The sequence below is a fragment of the Lepidochelys kempii genome, chromosome 15 (genome assembly GCF_965140285.1).
Source record: "Lepidochelys kempii isolate rLepKem1 chromosome 15, rLepKem1.hap1, whole genome shotgun sequence".
NCBI classification, from domain to species: domain Eukaryota; kingdom Metazoa; phylum Chordata; order Testudines; family Cheloniidae; genus Lepidochelys; species Lepidochelys kempii.
In genome coordinates this window covers 2555822-2575584 of record NC_136394.1, presented here as the reverse complement: position 1 = coordinate 2575584, position 19763 = coordinate 2555822, and the positions used below count along the sequence as shown (strand labels likewise).

At 56.5% G+C, this 19763-nt stretch overlaps 1 protein-coding gene across 4 annotated transcripts in view; it reads left to right on the top strand.

The window, feature by feature from the left end:
• Nucleotides 1–19763, top strand: part of EMID1 (EMI domain containing 1) — a 95276-nt gene that overhangs the window by 29717 nt on the left and 45796 nt on the right. For all 4 annotated transcript variants that reach the window (XM_073312547.2, XM_073312544.2, XM_073312545.2 and 1 more), the window contains exons 3-4: nt 1609–1722; nt 2889–2992. In XM_073312547.2, the coding sequence (XP_073168648.1) occupies nt 1609–1722; nt 2889–2992 (218 nt within the window). The remainder of the gene's footprint in view (nt 1–1608; nt 1723–2888; nt 2993–19763) is intronic.

The window sequence follows — 19763 nt, the reverse complement described above, 5'->3', positions numbered from 1 at the left end:
ACGACAATGTTTTAGCCCCATCAGGCATTGGGATATCAACCCAGAATTCCAATGGGCAGCAGAGACTGCGGGAACTGTGGGATAGCTACCCACAGTGCAACGCTCCGGAAGTCGACGCTTGCCTCGGTACAGTGGAAGCGCTCCGCCGAGTTAATGCACTTAATGCACTTAGAGCATTTTCTGTGGGGACACACACACTCGAATATATAAAAGCGATTTCTAAAAAACCGACTTCTATAAATTCGACCTAATTTCGTAGTGTAGACATACCCTAAGTCTTCTTGTATATGTGTGTGCTGGCAAGTGGGTAATGAAGTCTTACAGTGACATGCGATCATGTCACCTGAACTGGAATCCATCTTTAACCTGGTGTTTTTCCATTGAGGAGGAGGGGTGGGAACCCAGAGAGGAACAAAGGATTCCTGCCTTGTGCAAAAGATATATAAGGGAGTGGAACAGAACAAAGGGGGCTGCAGTCATGAGAAATCCCCTAGCTACCACCTGAGCTGGAAGAAGGGCTGTACCAGGGGAAAGGATAGGGCCCAGACTAGGAAGGCATCCAGTCTGTGATAGAAGCTTATTGAAACATCTCTGAGGGTGAGATTTTATCTGTATTAAGTTTTCTTACTATATTAGGCTTAGACTTGCATGTTTTATTTTATTTTGCTTGGTAATTCACTTTGTTCTGTCTTTTATTACTTGGAACCATTTCAGTCCTACTTTTTGTATTTAATAAAATCCCTTTTTACTTATTAATTAACCCAGAGTAAGTATTAATACCTAGGTGGGGGGCAAACTGCTGTGCATCTCTCTATATCAGTGTTATAGAGGGCGAACAATTTATGAGTTTACCCTGTATAAGCTTTACCCATTGGGAGCTGGGTATCTGAGTGCTGGAGACAGGAACACTTCTTAAGCTGTTTTCGGTTAAGTCTGCAGCTTGTGGGGGACGTGATTCAGACTTGGATCTGTGTTTGCAGCAGGCAAGCATGTCTGGCTCCAACCAGGCAAGGGACTGAAGTCCCAAGCTGTCAGGGAAAACAGGCTCAGAGGTAGTCCAGGCACATCAGGTGGCAGTCCCAAAGGGGGTTTCTGTGATCCAACCCGTCGTAGGGCTGGTAGTGGAAAAAGGCCCAGTGCTTTCTGCTGCTGTGTGAAACACCCTCAAGGTGCCAGCATTTAAGCAGGAATACCAGCCAGAGGAAACTTGCATGGTTGGCAGTGTGAGTGTTTTCACGTTCGGGTCGGGGAGTGGGAAAGCCTGGACCTGATTCAGAGGCAGGGAAGCTCCTTTGGGGGAGACACTGGCATGGCAGTCAGAATGGGAAGCCCTGGAGAACCAGCCAAGTTCTTGGGGGATGTGGCATTTGCTCCGAGATGACGGGGCTGGTGCATCCAAAGGGGAGCTGGTTTAAGCAGCTGGGCCCAGCCTGGGATCTCTGTGCTTTTCTGTGACTGGTTGGGCCCTGGGGGGGGTGGGGGGTGTCTCAATGACCATTTGACACCAATACATTTTGGCCTAGCAGCCAATGCTGCTAGGGCTAGTGAGGGGCGTCTGCCCCCCGAGCAGGGGCAGGGTGTGATGCAGCCTATGTTGGTCTCTTTCAGGAACTGGTGCTCGTACATGGTCACAAGGACAGTTTCCTGCCATGTCCAAAATGGTACCTTCCTGCAGAGAGTGTTCCAGGGCTGCCACTGGCCCGGGGGCTGCAACGGAGGCAGGTGAGAGAGACGCTGCCGCTTCCCCTTCCACCGCCCCCTGCTCCCTTGCCACATGCTGCTTGTCTGCTGTGCCACACGTGGGCAGAGCTGGGGCATGGGAGTCACACATCCAGAGTTCATGCTGCAAGGTGGGGAGGTTTTGCTTCCTCCTAGGGCCCCTCACAGGCTTGAACTGCTGCAACCCTGTAGCAGCACGCGGGCCGCTCCTACCTTCTCGCACCACAGAGACCCACTCAGTCTCCACTGGCAGGGTAGCCACACCCTGCTGCTTATTGCATTCCCTCCACCCGTTCAGCAACACTATGGACAACTCCCCTGCTATCCCTAGGCCCAAGAGGAACAGAGGTCTCCCTTCCTGGAGATCTCACTGACTCTGGACTCGGCTAGCTCTGCTCCTCACCTGGCACATCCTTCCTGTGCCTTTGGATCAGGCCTCAGCTGATGGGCTAATTCATCCCATAGCTCACCCAGCTGTGATCCTGATGAACGAATTACATTTTTGCCCCAGCCAGGCTTCTCGGGGGGAGCTAGAGCGATCGGGGTGCTGTAGCTGGTGAGCCGGCCCTCTGTCCCAGGCCCCGTGTTACCGGGAGGGGAATGAAGAATTAAGCTGTTGTGCCCATCCAGTCCCATGTTCCTCCCACTGCCCCAGCCCAGAGGGACTATCCGCTCCTGGGGCTGCTAGGCCACTCAGCCTCTGTTTGCACGAAGACTCGGGCTCCCCTCCACCCACTCTGATGGGATCCAGCTACAGCTGGATGCTCCACCCCTTCTCAAGGGAGTGCTCCATCGATCCTGAATCCTTCCACACCAGCCCCCTCCTGGAGCGGCCTCATCGCGTGAGGGTAACGTGGCTTCCCCACTCATTCCTGCCCCATGTTGCTCCTACATCATGAGAGGCTGCAGCACATCAGCTGATCCCAGCAGGGGCCAGGCAGGAATCTACTCCCGTCCCATGCAATGCTGAAAGGGGGACAGCAAGGAGCAAACTCCCCCCTGTGAAGCATCAGGCCTGGGTGCCTGCTGGAGGTGGAGATGGGATACCCACCTGGGATGATCTGTAGCGACAGGCCGCTGGTGGTGACAAATGTTAGGGATGCCAGCGCTGAGCCTGGCCCCTGAGAACAGACCAAGCTCCTGATGCCGGGGCCCTTTCTGTTTCGCAGCTACAGAGCCATCGTGAGACCAGCGTACAAGGTGGCCTACAAGACGGTCACAGCTCTGGAGTGGAAGTGCTGCCCAGGCCACACGGGGGTCAACTGCAAAGAAGGTAGGAAAAGCCAGCTGAACATGGCTCCTGGGGGATGTTCTGAGCTGTGTGAGCTGCAGGGAGCACTGGGGCACTGCAGCCCCAAAGAGCTGGCATGGATCAGAACAGTCCCCTGCTAGCACAGGATTGAAGGGGCCTGGATTCAGATCCCTTCCGCCGTGGGGCAGAGGGATCTCTGGGGGGACAGCTCCCTCTCTTTGTGGGGCAGAGGGGGAGCTGGAGGGCAGCTCCCTCTCTGTGTGGGGCAGAGGGGGCTCTGGGGATAGATATACAGGGTAGTTTGTGTGGGGCAGAGGATACTCTGGGCCAAATAGATAGCATAGGGGGACAGTCATCTCATGGCCAGACAGAGGGAGCTCAGGACACCGGCTGCCCTAGCATTGTCTTTGGTTGTCAGCAATGGATCCTCCATTGGCTGGATCACTGTTACTGGCATAGATGGGACCCAACCATTGGGCACTATGTCACCTAGGGTGTGATGGGCCCCATCTCAACTAGCAGCTAAGCCCGTCTGCACCAGCTGATTGGGGAGTGGCTGCTAACTACTGCCGTGGGGAAGTGCTATGGAGACAGATCTTCAATCTGGGTCATTCACTGTAATGAGGGTCGGAGGGGGCGTGAGTAGTTGGAGGAGGTACAATGTGAATGCTGCGGGCATCAGCCCCGTGCATCAGTGTCATACGCTGGATGGCAGATATCAGTCACTGGGCATTCTCTAGAGTGCCCCATGGCACCTCATGCTGCCAACCTAGAGGTCAAGCGATCCAGGGCACCTCCCAGGGATTCTGAGGGGGCAGGTACGGAATCAGACCCCAGCCAGTGTGGGGCAGAAGGATCTCTGCGGGTAGATGTATGGGGCAGCCCCCCTCAGTGTGGGGCAGGTATGGGGGGTTCTCATCTTTGATCATTCCCGAGATGATACTGGGGTGAGTGGGGAGCCGGGCTGGGGGCAGATTCTTCCCTGAAATCCCCTGATGTCAGCGATTTCAGTTTGCTGGTTTGTTGTAGCTCATTAGCCCTGGGCTGCCTCTTCTAATTAGTTACTGTAGGGCTGCTTGTAAACAGTGGCGCTATGGAGCGGGGGTGTTGTTATGGTAGGGCCACGCATGGCTGCACAGCGTATCTCATTCCTCCTGGATTGCTCACCATGAAAGCCGCATGAACTGGTGCCCGTCGCCAGAGCCCTGCACAGATACACAAATAAGTATCCGCATCCGATCCACGAGCCGCAAAGATTATCTGTGGATATCCACAGATCTCCTCAGATTTGCAGGGCTCTACACTGGGGGCTAGGCTGAGGCTCCAAGGCATCCCCCCCCGACGGAGCTGGTCGGGGAGAGCCACAGACAGCTGTGGAGAGTGGACCCTCCACCTGCCCTCAGCCGGGCGGGGAGCCTGGGGGGCGGGGACACTGCTGGGGGCTGCTCTCAGGCCCCCTCCCCATACTGTGGGCAGGTAGAAGGTCTGCCACTGCTCCCCACTGCTCCCCAGCTGAGCTCCATGCTGGCCTGGCTGGGGGAAGGGGGGACACCTGTGGAGCTGCCTGGGGGCTGCTCAGGCCCCCCACCCACAGCAGGTGGAAGGTCTGCCATGGCTCCCCACAGCTGCCCGCCCGGCTCCTACCGTGGCTGGGCTGTGGCTCCGAGCCACCCCCCTGGCCAAAGCCAGGTCGGGGAAAGCCAGGCGGGCAGCTGTGGGGAGCCATGGTGGACCCTCCACCTGCCCTGGGTGTGGGGCCCAAGCAGCCCCCCACCCAGTATCCCTGCCCCCCAGGCCTCCCGCCCAGGGCAGGTGGAGGATTGGTGCCGCGGTTCCTCACTGCTGCCCGCCGGCTCTTACCGTCAGAGCCCTGTGCGGATACAAAATTTGTATCTGCATCCACACTGCTATCCGCAGAAATGGTCCACAGATATAAAGTGGATACCCACGGATTTTCAGGGCTCTACCCGTCGCAGCATCGCTGAGCACTGCCAAGCCCTGCCTGCCGGGAAGCTGTTAGTTATTCCCATACCAGCATCTCCCAGCAGGAGGTGCTACAGGGGATGGCCCAGAAGCTCTGGCCTCTGCTAATCGTATAGATGGAAGAGGGTGTTTGAATGGTCTTTGGGAACACAGTTCCCAGCGAGGCGCTGGCAGGACGAATCTGAGTTTACGATACAAGCACAGCAGGCCACCAGGCTGCCCTGGCCAAAGGTAGCAGCACTAGCCAGTGCCATTTACCCAGCGATCAGCCTGGCAGGTACAATAATCAGCACCTGGAGAGCCCAGCATGGGACCCAGATCGCTTGCTGTTTTGTAGCCACAGCAGCCAGGGCAGGAATGGATTCCTCGAAGGCCAGAATGGATCACTGTGATCACCTAGTCTGACCTCCCGTCTAGCAGGCCAGAGGCCGTCCCTGAATGAATTCCTGGTTGAACTAGAGCAGAGCTCGGAAAACGAGCTCGTCTGGATTTAAAACTGGCCTGCGAGAGGGAATTCACCCCTGCCCTTGGGAAATTGTTCCAAGGATTAATTGCCCTCATTGTTAGAAATGGGCATTTTATTTCCTATCTGAATTTGCTTAGCTTCAGCTTCCAGCCCTTGGGCGTGTTAGACCTTTGTCTGCTAGAGCAGTGATTCTCAAACGTTTGTAGTGGTGACCCCTTTCACACAGCAAGCCTCTGAGTGCGACCCCCCTTTATAAATTAAAATAACTTTTAAATATATTTAACACCATTATAAATGCTGAAGGCAAAGCGGGCTTTGGGTTGGAGGCTGACAGCCCATGACCCCCCCATATAATAACCTTGCGCCCCCCTGAGAGGTCCGACCCCCAGTGTGAGAAACCCTGTGCTAGAATGAAGATCAATGTTTTGTTCCCCAGCTAGGTACTTATCGGCTGTCCTCAAATCACCCCTTAGCCTCTTTGTTAACCCAAATTGACTGAGCTCCGAGTCTCTCACTGGAAGGGAAGTTTCTAATCCTTTATTCATTCTTGTGGCTCTTCTCCAATTTCTCTCCATGCCTCGTTAATTGGGGCCACCAGCACTGGACACAGTGTTCCAGCCGTGGTGGCACCAGTGCCAAACACAGAGGGAAAGTCACCTCTCTGCTCCTACCCAAGATCCCTGGGCATCAGGGAGCTCGTCTAGGGTCTCAGCTCCAGCTGAGGCTCACGGGGAAGGAGGGTGACTCAGAGGCTGTCAGCTTAGTGTGGGCCTCCTGGATCACCGCAGAACCAGCTTGGGGGAGAGCAGCACTGCCAGGCTCTCCTAAAGGCCGGGGGGGGCGCCTCATTTCTGGTACAGATGGTGCAGGGCGATTTGAACTGTGCCAAGGAATTGCCCCTCCAGCGCCAAGAAAGGACAGACAAACTTAACCATGACCCCACGATGCTGAGACAGGCAGGACTCACTGTGGAAGGGCCGGGGCAGGGGGCAGGTGAGCCAGTCTCCTCCTGCCCCTGCCCTGTGGAAGGGGGAGAGGGAGAGGGGAGGCTGAAGGGCTGCTGCTGTGATTTTTTCCCCCAGCTGCAGTCGAGGAAGGACCAGGCCTGGCTCCCTGCCAGCTCCTCTCCACTCTGCCAAGCTATCAGCCTTGGGGTGCCTCCACCCTTCCTGCTGTTGAACCGCTGGGGGACAGTGGGAGGGGAGGGGACACCTGTGGATGGAAGAGGCAGGCTCAGTGTCCTGGAGGTGCTCTAACTGGGGGACCCCCCCATAATACACACAGCTCCCCTCAGCCCCCAGTTAGCCCCCATTGGCATCTCCCATCCAGCCCCCCATTTCTCCATCCAGCCCCTTCGGCAGCCCCAGTCCCCATCTGGCCTCCCCTTGGACAACCCCCATCCAATCCACCTCACATTCTCTCTCCTGCATCTCCTGGAGCCGCACTCAGGTTTCGGTGCAAGCTGACCTCGCTGTCTCTGGGGACCTGCAGGCCGCTTTGAAATGGAGACGAGAGAGGGATGGAGGGGCAGCGATATGGGGAGCAGAGGGGCTGGGTGGATGACCTGAATGGGGCCAAAGCTGAACTAGGCCAGGGAGGCGACACATGGCTCCTGGGAGACAGCATTCTTGCTGTCCACGGCAGGGGATCAGGAAGGCGAGGAATCCGGGCACCCAGCCTGGGGTTAGGGTGATTCTCCCTGTGTGTGTCCTTCCCCTGACCCTGCAGACAGCCCCAGCTGGGCCTGCACCCTGCGGCCCACCCCCGGGCCTGCTCACTCCCCAATTCCTATTGCACTGATCCCAGCAATGCTGACTCAGGGGCTGAGGTTAAGGAAGCTGCCGAGAAAGCTGAGCCCGGCTTGTTTTGCTGCTTCCTGGCCAGCTGCGGCTGGGAACTGGGAGCCTGTGAGTGCTCTGCTCATCCCTCTGCCTTCAGGCCTTGGCAGGCGGCTTCCGAGAGCTAGAGCTGGCAGGGCCTGCTCGGTAGGAGCTATTCCGAGGCTGCTCAGCTGCTGCCCAGTCGGGTTGCCAATTTTGGTTGGACGTATTCCTGGGGGTTTCATAACATGACATCACCTATAATTAAAGATTCATCTTTAATTCCTGGAGACTCCAGGCCAATCCTGGAGGCTGGCAACCACACTGTCCACTGGGCCTCCCACTAACTCCCCCCCTCCGCTTCTACCCCGCTATCTTGGTTCTTAGGACGCGGGATCTCAGCAGAAAAGCTGAGCGACTGAAACTCCCATCTCCCCAGCGCTGCTGAAAAGAGCATGCTCCAACTGTCTGGCAATCTACTGAGCTGTCTGTCCTCAGGGGGAGTGAGCGGTGGCATTGGTTCTCACGGGCTGACAGCAAGACACAGCCACCTAGTAACCTCTGCGAGCCAGGGACCCCTCTGCAAGTACCTGGTCCCCCACATCATTGGGTGTGCTAGCCCGCTGCCCCCCGGGAGCGCAGCGTAGGGACAGTTCACACAGCTGGAATCCTGCCACTGCTGCCTGGGGAATGCAGAGCTCCTGAGGCTCCAGGTCACAGCACTGTCTCTGGGGTGGCTCCTTCTGAGCTTTTCTTCCCCCTGACTGTGGGTCTGGAGCTGGGCCAAGCTCCATCTTCCTAGTGCCTTCAATCCCCTTTCTTCACGGCTCCTACTGATGGCATCTAAAGTCTCACACTGGCGCCAGTGGAAGCCCTTCACACGAGTCCCAGCGGCAGGTTCTTGCCCTGACCGTTCCCAGCAGCTGTGCTGTGCTGCTGAGGCTGTGCCCAGCTCCGGGCTGTCGAGCTTGCGAAAAGGAGTCTATCGACTCCATGGCACCTAGGTCCATGCTGTTCATCCTCCCCTTGCTGGGACACCTCAGGCAGTGCTGGTAAAGAGACCCAGCTCCTAGCTCAGGGGACTGGCTATAGAGGTTATGGGCAGACTGGACCAGCTAGTACGACATCCTGCATATCACGGGCCATTAAACCCCACCCACACCAAGCCCAACAACCAGAATTAGATCCAAGTATCACAGCCCTCAGAAGATTAAGCTGTGATGTGCCCCGGCAGAGAACAGGAGGAACTGAGGTGCACCAGTGCCCAAGACCCCTGCAGTGGCAGGGAAAGGATTAAGTGAGATACACCCAGATGATCCTGGCAAGCAACCAGTAACCACATGCTGTAGAAGAAGGTGAAAACCCCCCAGGGTCTCTGCCAATCTGAGCTGGGGAAAATTCCTTCCCAACCCCAAACCTGGCTATCAGTGTGACCCTGAGCATACGAGGAAGACTCACCAGCCAAGCGCCTGAGAAAGAAACTTCTCTGCTTCACATCAGAGCACTGGCCCACCTGTCCAGTGTCCCATCTCCCGCCATGGGTATCTGTGATGCTTCAGAGGAAGGAGAGAGGAAAACCTTTGGAATACAGTGGAAGGGGAAATGTTCCCTTAGAATCATAGAATATCAGGGTTGGAAGGGACCTCAGGAGGTCATCTAGTCCCACCCCCTGCTCAAAGCAGGACCAATCCCCAACTAAATCATCCCAGCCAGGGCTTTGTCAAGCCTGACCTTAAAAATATCTAAGGAAGGAGATTCCACCACCTCCCTAGGTAACGCATTCCAGTGCTTCACCACCCTCCTAGTGAAAAAGTGTTTCCTAATTTCCAACCTAAACCTCCCCCACTGCAACTTGAGACCATTACTCCTTGTTCTGTCAACTGCTACCACTGAGAACAGTCTAGAGCCATCCTCTTTGGAACCCCCTTTCAGGTAGTTGGAAGCAGCTATCAAATCCCCCCTCATTCTTCTCTTCTGCAGACTAAACAATCCCAGTTCCCTCAGCCTCTCCTCATAAATCATGTGTTCCAGTCCCCTAATCATTTTTGTTGCCCTCCGCTGGACTCATTCCAGTTGTTCAGCATCCTTCTTGTATTGTGGGGCCCAAAACTGGACACAGTACTCCAGATGAGGCCTCACCAATGTCGAATAGAGGGGAACGATCATGTCCCTCGATCTGCTGGCAATGCCCCTACTTATATAGCCCAAAATGCCGTAGCCTTCTTGGCAACAAGGGTACACTGTTGACTCATATCCAGCTTCTCATCCACTGTAACCCCTAGGTCCTTTTCTGCACAACTGCTGCCGAGCCACTCAGTCCCTAGTCTGTAGCGGTGCATGGGAGTCTTCTGTCCTAAGTGCAGGACTCTGCACTTGTCCTTGTTGAACCTCATCAGATTTCTTTTGGCCCAATCCTCTAATTTGTCTAGGTCCCTCTGTATCCTATCCCTGCCCTCCAGCGTATCTACCACTCCTCCCAGTTTAGTGTCATCCGCAAACTTGCTGAGGGTGCAATCCACACCATCCCCCAGATCATTTATGAAGATATTGAACAAAACCAGCCCCAGGACCGACCCTTGGGGCACTCCGCTTGATACCGGCTGCCAACTAGACATGGAGCCATTGATTGCTACCCTTTGAGCCCAGTGATCTAGCCAGCTTTCTATCCACCTTATAGTCCATTCATCCAGCCCATACTTCTTTAACGTGCTGGCAAGGATGCAAGCACTTCTGATGAAGACGCGCTCCACCAGCAGAAGGAGGGTAGCGTGACCCCTTCAGGTGACCAGCAAAAGGTCTGAAGCATGAGGTTTGAGAGACATAAGACATGAACCAGATGGGACTCTGCAGCACGTCAGCCCCAGGTCTGAGCAACATCAGCCTCCAGATCGAGCCCACAGAGGAAACTCAAAATGAAGCAGGTTCTCTGGACACAAGGGGCTGGATGTTCAGGTGAGCTCGGCATGGCAAGTGCTGAGTTCTGCTGGAAACTCAGCCCCAATTCTGGGTGTTGAACACTTGAAAATGTGGCTCTTGGGTCTTTTGAAAATTCTTTATTGCTCATTGGCGGCAGCACCTAGGAGCGCTAGTCATCATCCAGGACCCCAGTGTGCTAGGCTCTTACAAACACAGAGCAAAAAGATGGTCCTGGCTCCTAAAAGCTTACAGACTAAGTATCTGCCCCACATGAAATTCTGAAAGGACAACCCACTTCTGGCTGAGCAAAGCAAATAAACTAGTACAAGCCAGCTGGCGAGCAGTCCCTTCTTAGGACCATCTCACTCGCTGATAGCTCACTGCAGTGCCATGCACCAAGTGCAAGCGGCTGCTTGCCAAATCTCAAATCAGCGATCCCAGACTGGAAGTAGGAGTCAGAAGGTCCAGTGGAAACCTAAGAGGACTGGCTGGGCAATGAATAGCATTGGCTAGAAAATGAGGAGTAGGGAGGGGTACAGCAGACATTTTCCAACCATTTTTTCCCCTTTGGAACATATTTTGTTTGAAAAATTGCTGATCAACTCCAGTGATCAACAGAGAGGATGAAACGGACATGCTTTGTACAGCACTGTACACCGTACAAAGAAGCAAGGGGGCAGCGCTCTCTGGGGCCATCCCCTCGTGCTTCGTCCACAAGCCTTAGCCAAAGGCTACACAGCAAAGAAGCAAATTGTGCACAACTCTGTAAGGGAGGAAAGAGACGGCGTCATAATCCATGGCAGCCTTCCAGTGAGTCAGAAATGAACTGCAATAAAAAACGGGACACCTGGTATGAAGTCCCATTACTGTGAAACTCTATCCTGCATGCAGATATTTGATGTATTGAGCTTGGCAATGCTCAAATGACTTGACATGGCAATAGCTGTTGGGATTCGAGGGGGGAAAGAAAGGAAGGAAGGGATGGAAAACGATTGGAAAAAGAAATGGCTAGAGGAAGAGAATGATGGAGAAAAGAAAGGGAAGCAGTGCTAGATAGGGAGATTTGGAGAGGAGTGTTGGGCCCAGTCCCCCTCTATCTCCGGTCCCAGGGCGCTCTGCCGTGGGCTATCTGTCCCCTCCTGGCCTGCCTGGGAACTAGCTCTGCGGATGGTATTCTCCCCCCCACCCCACCCCCAGCCACCTGTGAAGGCCTTAACAAAGGGAAGCCATCGATTCTTCCTGTTTGTTGACTCCTTCTTCCCTGGGTCAGCACATTGCCTCCCCAGCTGCTTTCAAAGGCATTGGGAAGGGCTGTCCCCTGGGGTCTGCCATTCACTCCGCCAGCCTCAGCCCATGAACAGCCAAACAGGTGCCAAAATGTGACATGGGACTGCAGCAGCCTGGGAAGGGAGTGACTCCTGTCACTCAGGCTCTAGCCAGGGGCTCGGAAGAGACACGTCAGGGCAGGATTTATTTATTCAGCTGGTCTTAATTCAGGGGAGAGAGAGGGAGCAGGAGGGGCCTCCTTCCTCGCTCCATCCTCCCTCCTCCCAAGGTAGCAGACATGAGCCCCCACCCCCACCCCCACCCCCACCCCCCGCACACATCTGACCGGACCCAGCTTGTGTCTGCAGGCCAGAGCCCCTGCTGGGCAGTAGCACTGCGGGCGAGCGGGACCCTAACCCTGGATTTCAGGCCTGGCTCCAAAGAGGCACGTGCAGCCTTGCGCTCAGAGTTCACCGACTCCCCGCTGGGTAAATCCCGGCCGGCCAACCAGGGCTGGAGCCGCTCTGGAGCCCAGCCGGGAGCCAAGGGACAGCGTGGCCCAGGCCATGGCCGGGCAGGGTCAGAGTGGCCGTGGGTATTCCAGTGGCAGTGTGTTTGGGAGGGGCTGGGCAATGACCAATCGGCGCACAGGTTTGGTCTGTCCAGTGGCCAGTGGGAGAAAAGGTGGACTCTGGGCAATGACCAATGAGAGGGGAGGTGAGGTCTGTGCAGTGACCAATGGGAGAGGAGATGGGGGTCTGTGCCGCATCAGTGAGAGTGAAGGTGGGTCTGTGCAGTGATCAGTGTGAGGGGAGGTGGGATCAGTGCAGTGTAGGGGCGCCGGAGCAGGGGATCCAGGGGGCCATGACCCTCCCACTTTTTACCGGCCGTAAGGGCGAGTGACGGGGGAGGGACGGAGAGGAGTTAGCGGGGGCAGGGTCTTGGGGGGAAGACACAAAGTGCAGAAGAGGAGCCTTAGGGGAATGGGTGGCAGGAGGACGGGGGCTTGGGGAGAAGGGGCAGGGTCTCAGGGGCAGCGTGTGGGGGATAGGGCCCTGGTTTGCGAACCTGTGCACGCCCCCCCGGTGCAGTGTCCAATGGGAGGGGACGTGGGGGGTCTGCAGGGTGTCCAGTGGGAGGGGAGGTGGGGGGTCTGTGCAGTACCCAATGGGAGGGGAGGTGGGGTCTGTGCGGTGTCCAGTGGGAGGGGAGGTGGGGGTCTGTGCAGTGTCCAATGGGAGGGGAGGTGGGGTCTGTGCAGTGTCCAATGGGAGAGGAGGTGGGGGTCTGTGCAGTACCCAATGGGAGGGGAGGTGGGGTCTGTGCGGTGTCCAGTGGGAGGGGAGGTGTCCAGAGAGGATCTCTCTATTAAGAGGTAGCCCAGGCTGTGGAAAAAAATTAAAACAGGCCATTTGGGACAAATGGGGGGCCGTATCTCAGGAACCCCACTTTCAAGCCGAGCTGCTGATGCGTATGGATTTGAGAGAGGATAAACATTCAGCTGTAAACGGAGTCCATGTTGCCAGTGTGGCTGTGGCAGGCCATGGCGTTAGCTCGGACCCCGCTCCACCTTGCGGAGATGTGCACAGGGCCTGGGCAGCTGGGACCACATAGGGCCAGGGCTCAGGAAACACCTTGGCTCTGCTCCTCTATTGTCTTTTTCCAGCTCTGGCTCTGAAGACAATAGCCCAACCCAGTGCTGCCCCTTCCCTTCACTGCCTGCAGATACTTACACCGGGCTTGTAAACTGCTTCCCGGGGCTGGGGGTGGATCACCCTGGGGGGCAGCGCAGCGGCATGTGTGTCCAGCCCTGGGAAGCCTGGGGGAGGGGAGGAGATGCCCTGACGTGAGGACTGCAGAGCGGGGAGTGGGGAGGTGGTGTCAGGGCCTCCTTCCAGCTCCCTGCTCACCCCCTCCCCAGCCAGGTGGCTAGTGGTGAACAGGAAGGTGAGTCCTGGGGCACCATCCAACTCTACCTGCTCCTGGCTACAGGAGCTGGGGAGGAGGGAGACGTTTAACTCCTTGGATGCTGGAATTCAGATCTGTTGTAAAGGTAGAGCAGTTGGGAGGGAGGGGAGTCTGGAAGCAGCAGGCATTTGGGGAGGGGATCAGGGCACCTCTTAGGGCTCAGAACCCTTTGTCCCAGCCCCAGTGGCCTTTCAAAGGAGCGGGCCAATGCCCACACAAGCCCCACAGCTGGGGGACAGCAGGCCAGGGCTAGTGTGCTAGTGAGGGGTGGAAGGGCCTTGCTGAGAACCTCACCAGCGCCTCTGACAGGCAGGCTGGGACCCAGCGGTGGAAGGGGGCAGTTAGAACCTAATTGGCTCAGCCTGCAGCTTCCCTTCCTGCTCAGGCCCCATCCCTCCCCTCCATGGGCCAGGGACGGGGGTGAGGGACATATATATTGCCTGAGACCCGGCTCTGACCTTAATGCCCCAGTCAAAGCTGTTGCCACATCAGTGCAGGGTGAAGGGGGAGTGAGTCCTAGGGTTCCCAGGTGTCCATTTTTTGACCGAACGCCCAGTCAAAAAGGGACCCTGGTGGCTTGGGTCAGCACTGCTGACTGGGCCATTAAAAGTCTGGTCGGCAGCACAGCGGGGTTGGCAGGCTCCCTGCCCGGCTCTGTGCAGCTCCCAGGAAGCAGCCAGAATGTCTCTCCAGTGTAGGGGTGGCCATGGGGACGCCATGCGCTGCCATCACCCGGAGCGCTGACTCCACAGCTCCCACTGTCCTGGAACCACAGCCAAGGGGAGCTGTGGGAGCAGCGCACAAAGCCCCCTGGCCCCTCCGCCTAGGAGACGGACATGCCAGCCATTTCTGTGAGCCGCCTTAGGTAAGCGCCAGCTGGCTGGAGCCCGCACCCCAACTCCCTGCCCCAGCCTAGCGAAAATGAATGAGTGAGGGTGGGGGAGAGCGAGCCACAGAGGGAGGGAGGGATGGAGTGAGCGGGGGCGGGGCCTCAGAGAAGGGGCGGTGCAGGGGTGTGGCCTCAGGGCAGGGGGCAGGGCAAGAGTGTTCGGTTTTCTGTGGTTATAAAGTTGGCAACCCCCTAGGAGGCCTGGACCCCCCTCCCACCCTTGGGGCAGACAGGAGCAGGAGTGAGGAGCACCACCATTAGCTCCAGGGGGGGATTCGCCTCCCTCTTTTCCGCTGGGGACTCCAAGGACTCCATAGCACCCCCTCAGAGAGGCCAGTTGGACCTAGCTGCAATCCCTTACCCCCAAGCTTCAGGCAGAACTCAAATACCAGAGAGGAGTGTGGGATGACAGAGAGATGGGGGGACACATGTGGGGATAGACAGAAAGAAGGAGCCTCAGCAGAGTATCATCTTTCTTCCCTCTCACTCCCCTGCCCGCATCAGTTTCCATCTCTCCTGCTCTCCCCGCCTCTCTCTCTCTCCTGATCCTGGAGTTCTGGGAAGCCTGACGCTCTGCTGTACAGTCAGAGACCCTTCCCCCCACTGGCCTCCCCACTCTAGGGTACGCGTGCCAGGGCCCTGCCAGCTTACCAGGGCCCTGCCTGGGGAGGAGGGACAGGCAAGTGTCCCTGGAATGGGGCAGGCATCTGGGGGGCCAGGCTGGGGGCTGCCCTAAGCTGGCATTCCTTGGTTTGAAAGGAGAGTGTGTGGGTCAGTTTCTACAGACGGGAGGAGGGTGGGGTACGACCAGCCTCTCCTTATCTGACTGGGCTCATATCACGCCTGTGCTGTACAGCTGTTTGCAGCCTTGTCCGGATGCAAGAATGCCCCTTTCCCCTGCTTGGAAATAGCTCCCCAGAGAGCAGAGCTGGCTTTGATCCCCCCACTGCTGCAGGATCTGAACCCGGATCCAGCCTCAGTGAAGCAACAACTTCCACAGGGCAGGGGGCGGGATGTGAGTTCTCTGCATGGCCTCTGGTAGCTCCTTCAGTGAGACTGCTGCTGCGGCAGTTCCTGGGACACCAGGGCTCAGGGCAGGCAAAGCGAGATTGCAGAGTAGCTTTTCAGCCCGAAACCTCCTGTCATGTGCTGCAGGATTATTTTTTAGGGATGCCGCAGCTGCTGACATCTAGAGGACTGGGGACCCCACGATGGTACTGGTTAATATTAACCCTTTAGGTAAGGCAGGGATCTGCGGGGGAATGGTTAGAGATGGGGACTTGGAACCAGGACTCCTGCGTTCTAGGCTAGCTCTGCCACTGAACTGATGTGCCACTGAAGAGGCAGCAGATTTAAAACAAGTAAAAGGAAGTATTTCTTCACACAACACACAGTCAACCTGTGGAACTCTTTGCCACAGGATGTTGTGAAGGCCAAGACTATAACAGGGTTCAAAAAAGAACTAGATAAGTTCATGGAGGATAAGTCCATCAATGGCTATGGGCAGGGATGGTGTCCCTAGCCTCTGTTTGGCAATGGGCGACAGGATGGATCACTTGATGATCCCCTGTTCTGTTCACTCCCTCTGGGGCACCTGGCATTGGCCACTGTTGGTAGACAGGATACTGGGCTGGGTGGACCTTTGGTCTGACCCGGTATGGCCGTTCTTATGTGTGACCTTGGGTGTAGCTCTGAGGCCAGAAGTTGCCAATCAGTGGGGGTGGCCAATATGAAAGAGCTTGACTCTGATTTTCAGAGGTGCTGAGCACCTGCAGCTCCAGTCAAATCAGGGGGAGCTGCAGGTGCTCAGCACCTCTCAAAATCAGCCTCAAGGTGTCTTCGTGTTGGGCACCCAAAAATGGCACTAGTCACAATCTGTGGCCACGTTCAGATGTGTTGGCTTTAATCCCTCTATGCCTTGGTTTCCCCATCTGCAGAGTGGGGTGATGCTGACCCTGAGCTGCCCACTGGAAGGGTAGAGTAGTTAGTGTCTGCAGGGCCGCAGCAGCCCCTGGTGGAGCAGTGGAAGGTGGCAGTATTATTGATCCTGCTGCCATCAGTTGCATTCCCTGTCTCAGCCACGTAGTTTACTAACCACAGCAGGGCCGTCCTCTCGCCAGGCCGGGAACTGAGCCAGCAAAGCCGCCTGCTGTTCTGGCCCCAGGGCCCTTGCCAACTGACTTCTCCCCTCCTATCCCTCCATCCCCACCCACCTGGGGATGGCATGTGGAGCAGAAGGAGCCCAGTTCAGCTATCAGGACACCTGGCTTTTATACCTAGCTCTGACCCTCAGTAGGTCTCAAAGCGCCCTACAGAGGAGGTCTGATGGGGAGACTGAGGCAAAGAGCGGGGAAGGGTCTTGCTGACTGAGACCCAGTGCGTCTGTGGCAGAGCTAGGAATAAAAGCCAGGTGTCCTGAGTTCCAGTCCCGTGCTCTTTCCACTAGCCATAGCGTGCATTGCCTTGTGCTGCAAAGGGGACCCAGGTGTATTCAGGCTGTGCATGGGGCCTAGCAGACAAATCCAGGGCATATGTGGCTGGCTTGTTCTAACGGTTGCCATCCCATCTCTATGGACTCTGGGGAGGGGGCTTGCTCCTGCCACTTAGTCCTGACCCTCAGCCCCTCCCTTCCGCTCCTGCCCCCCTGTATTTCTGCCACTGCACTTCCGCCTGTGCTGCAGCACCCCCTGCTGTTCCTCTCATGGGCTGCTCAAAGCCACACCCCGCTCTGCTGGTGCCCTTCAACCCCAGCCCGTGCACCCCCCTTTCCACTCCTGGGCTTCCCCCTCCTGCTACAGAGCTCTCTGCTCATGCACTCCAACCCTAACGTGCAGCCCTGGCTTCTCTTGAGCAGTCTTGCCATGAAGCTGAACTGTGCGCTGCTTTTGTGGGATGCATCTGAGGAGGAGACTGAGACCCCAAACTCTCCTCCACCTGTGATCAGATCAGGATTTGAACTAAGACCCACAGAGGAGCAATTAGCGCTCTATACCACCAAGCCCCTGCCCTGGAGCCTCTGTGTTACCTTGTACCCATCTGAGCCTCGAGAGGGATCCTTCCTTGGCAGGAGCAACCCAGTTAATTCCCAGCCCTGTGTCTCTGTGCAGGGCTCTGAGCCCAGCCCTGGTCAGCATGTCCGTCCAGGGCTCGGAGCTCTGGGTGCAGCAAGATGGGAGTGGGGGCTGGCGAGGAGGGAGGGGTGGCAGGGCCTGTGCCTTGTTGCCCTTGTTGATGAGCATGGTGGTGGATTTGGGCTTGTAATGTGAGCGGTTCTCTCCCGCTGAGGAGGCACCGTGCTGCCTAGAGATGGGGTGCAGGGGGTGACCTGCTGGTAACAGCAGCATGATCAGTGCTGGGCTTCGGAGAGAATCACAGCTGGGATCTTTGACATTAACTCGACACACAGGAGGGGGTTACACCACAGGTTACGCAGCACTCGGGCGGCTGTCAGGCCATCCCGCAGCCGGGGGCACCTCTCAGTGTCGAAGTCACAGGAGAAAGGCTGTCTGTGTGTGCCTGCCCAGATGCCATGGGCTGCTCTTGGAAAGCAGGCGAAGGGGATTAGCCAGCTGTGGGGATCAGAAATGGGGTTTGGGGCTGAGTTGAGTTAATAATGTGTGATGGATCTGGGCAAGGACTCAGTCCAGCCTCAATAGGCAAGGGCAGGTTTGCCAGCCACAGATGTTCAACAATCACCAGTCTGGGTCCAGCTCCCAAAATTGTGAGAGTGGGTTAAAAATCATGAGACTTTAGGTCTGGGTTCTGCCTCGGTGCCTGCTGGTTTGTGAGCCTTTAGGGATCATGTTTTCTGCATAACCAGCAGGGCTAGAACAGTCCCTTTATTTCAGACAATGAAAGCTGGGATCCTCCCCATGCCAGGAGTCTGGGAGCTGGGGCTTGCAGCCAATATCACAAGCCTTGCACCACAACCCACAATACCAGCGTGCCAGGGAACTCACCCCCTTGTTGACAAGGAGAGAAGCCAAGGGCTGATTGGGGCATGGATACTCAGCCATACAGGGGGTGCCATCGGGGTGGGGAGTGGGGAAAGGTGTGTGGGGAGCTTGCCCAGTTGCTGCCCATGCTGTGCCCACTCAGGGGTTGAACAGGGGTTTTCAGTCTCTGGGCTGTGAAGCTGGTGCCTTTTGCATGGGCACTGCAATTGCTTTTTAAAAACTGGTGAGTAGTTTTTGTTTATGTTATTGCAGCGTGGGCTGTCAGGAGGTTTAATGGCCAGAGCAAGGCTCTGGGAATCAGGACTCCTGGGGTCTCCTTCTGACTCTGGGTGGGAAATGTGGTCTACTAGCAAGAGCAGGGGATGGAGAGTCAGGGCTCCTGGTTTCTATCTCTGTGAGGGTAGTGTTGTCTGGTGGTTAGAACAAGGAGACAGGCCTCTTGGCTTCAGTTCCCAGCACTGCTGTTGACTCGCTGTGTCACCTGGGGCATGTCAGAGCCAGTGCCAGGGTTTCCCCATTTCTGCATCATGGGGGCATTGTCTCTGTCTTGCAGGGATACTGTGAAGTTAACTCACTGGTGTGGGTGAAGCACCTTGGAGGGAAGGAGCTGGAGAAGAACAAAGCCTTGTTAGCCAGCTGGGCCTGTCCATCACATTAGCCATGGAGCTCAGAGCTAAAGGGGAGGCAGGAGCCCTCTTGCCTGGGGGCTGTTTCTGACATGTGACTGAGTCCCCAAACCCCGGGAGACCCTTTCCCTAGTGGGGACCTGGCCTGCAAGCACTGCTGAGTGACATCTGGGAACTGGGATGCACTGGGTGCAGGAAGGGGTGGGACCCTTGCACTGAGGGGCCAAGCCGAGCCCCCCCCCCCCCCAAGTGCTCCCTGAAGATGTGGGTGGCTCAGGAATCCGTTGTGTCTCTGTGCATGTCTCAATTGGGGTCACTTCTTCCAGCTGGTCCCAGGTGGAGCTTGGCTCTGGGATGTGAGCTCAGCTCTGCTCTCCGGGAGGGGGAATTCAGCTTTGTTTTTCTCCAGTGACTAAACCCCTGTCGGAGTCTGAGCTACCCTCGCTCCTCCACTGCCCCCTGCCCAGAGCCAGACTGGGCCAGACCCATTTGCAGTGACACTAGGGGAAATCTGCAGCGCTCTCGTGGAGTCAGAGGAGTGATCAGTGGAGTCACTCCGGATTCACTCTGGTCTAACTCAATGCCGGGGCTGGCCCCTGTATTTCTGCCTTAGCAAAATCAAACAAGCTTTATTTAGCCATTTGCCTGGATAATGTCCCAAGCCCATGAGTGCCCTGGTCCTCCCTCTGGAACTGTCATGGTGTCAGCAGACCTCGGACGCAGCTGCCCCTGCTCTGGAAACCCTCACTGGAGTTCACCTTGAATAAGGATTAATGCTGAGCAGCCAAACACCTGCCAGCATGGGGACCAATTCTCATTGCAGCCAGTGGAGGGAAGGGCTCGCGCACAGCAGCCAGTTCGTTAGGATATTAGGCTGCAGCAGTGAGTCCCACAGGTGAGTC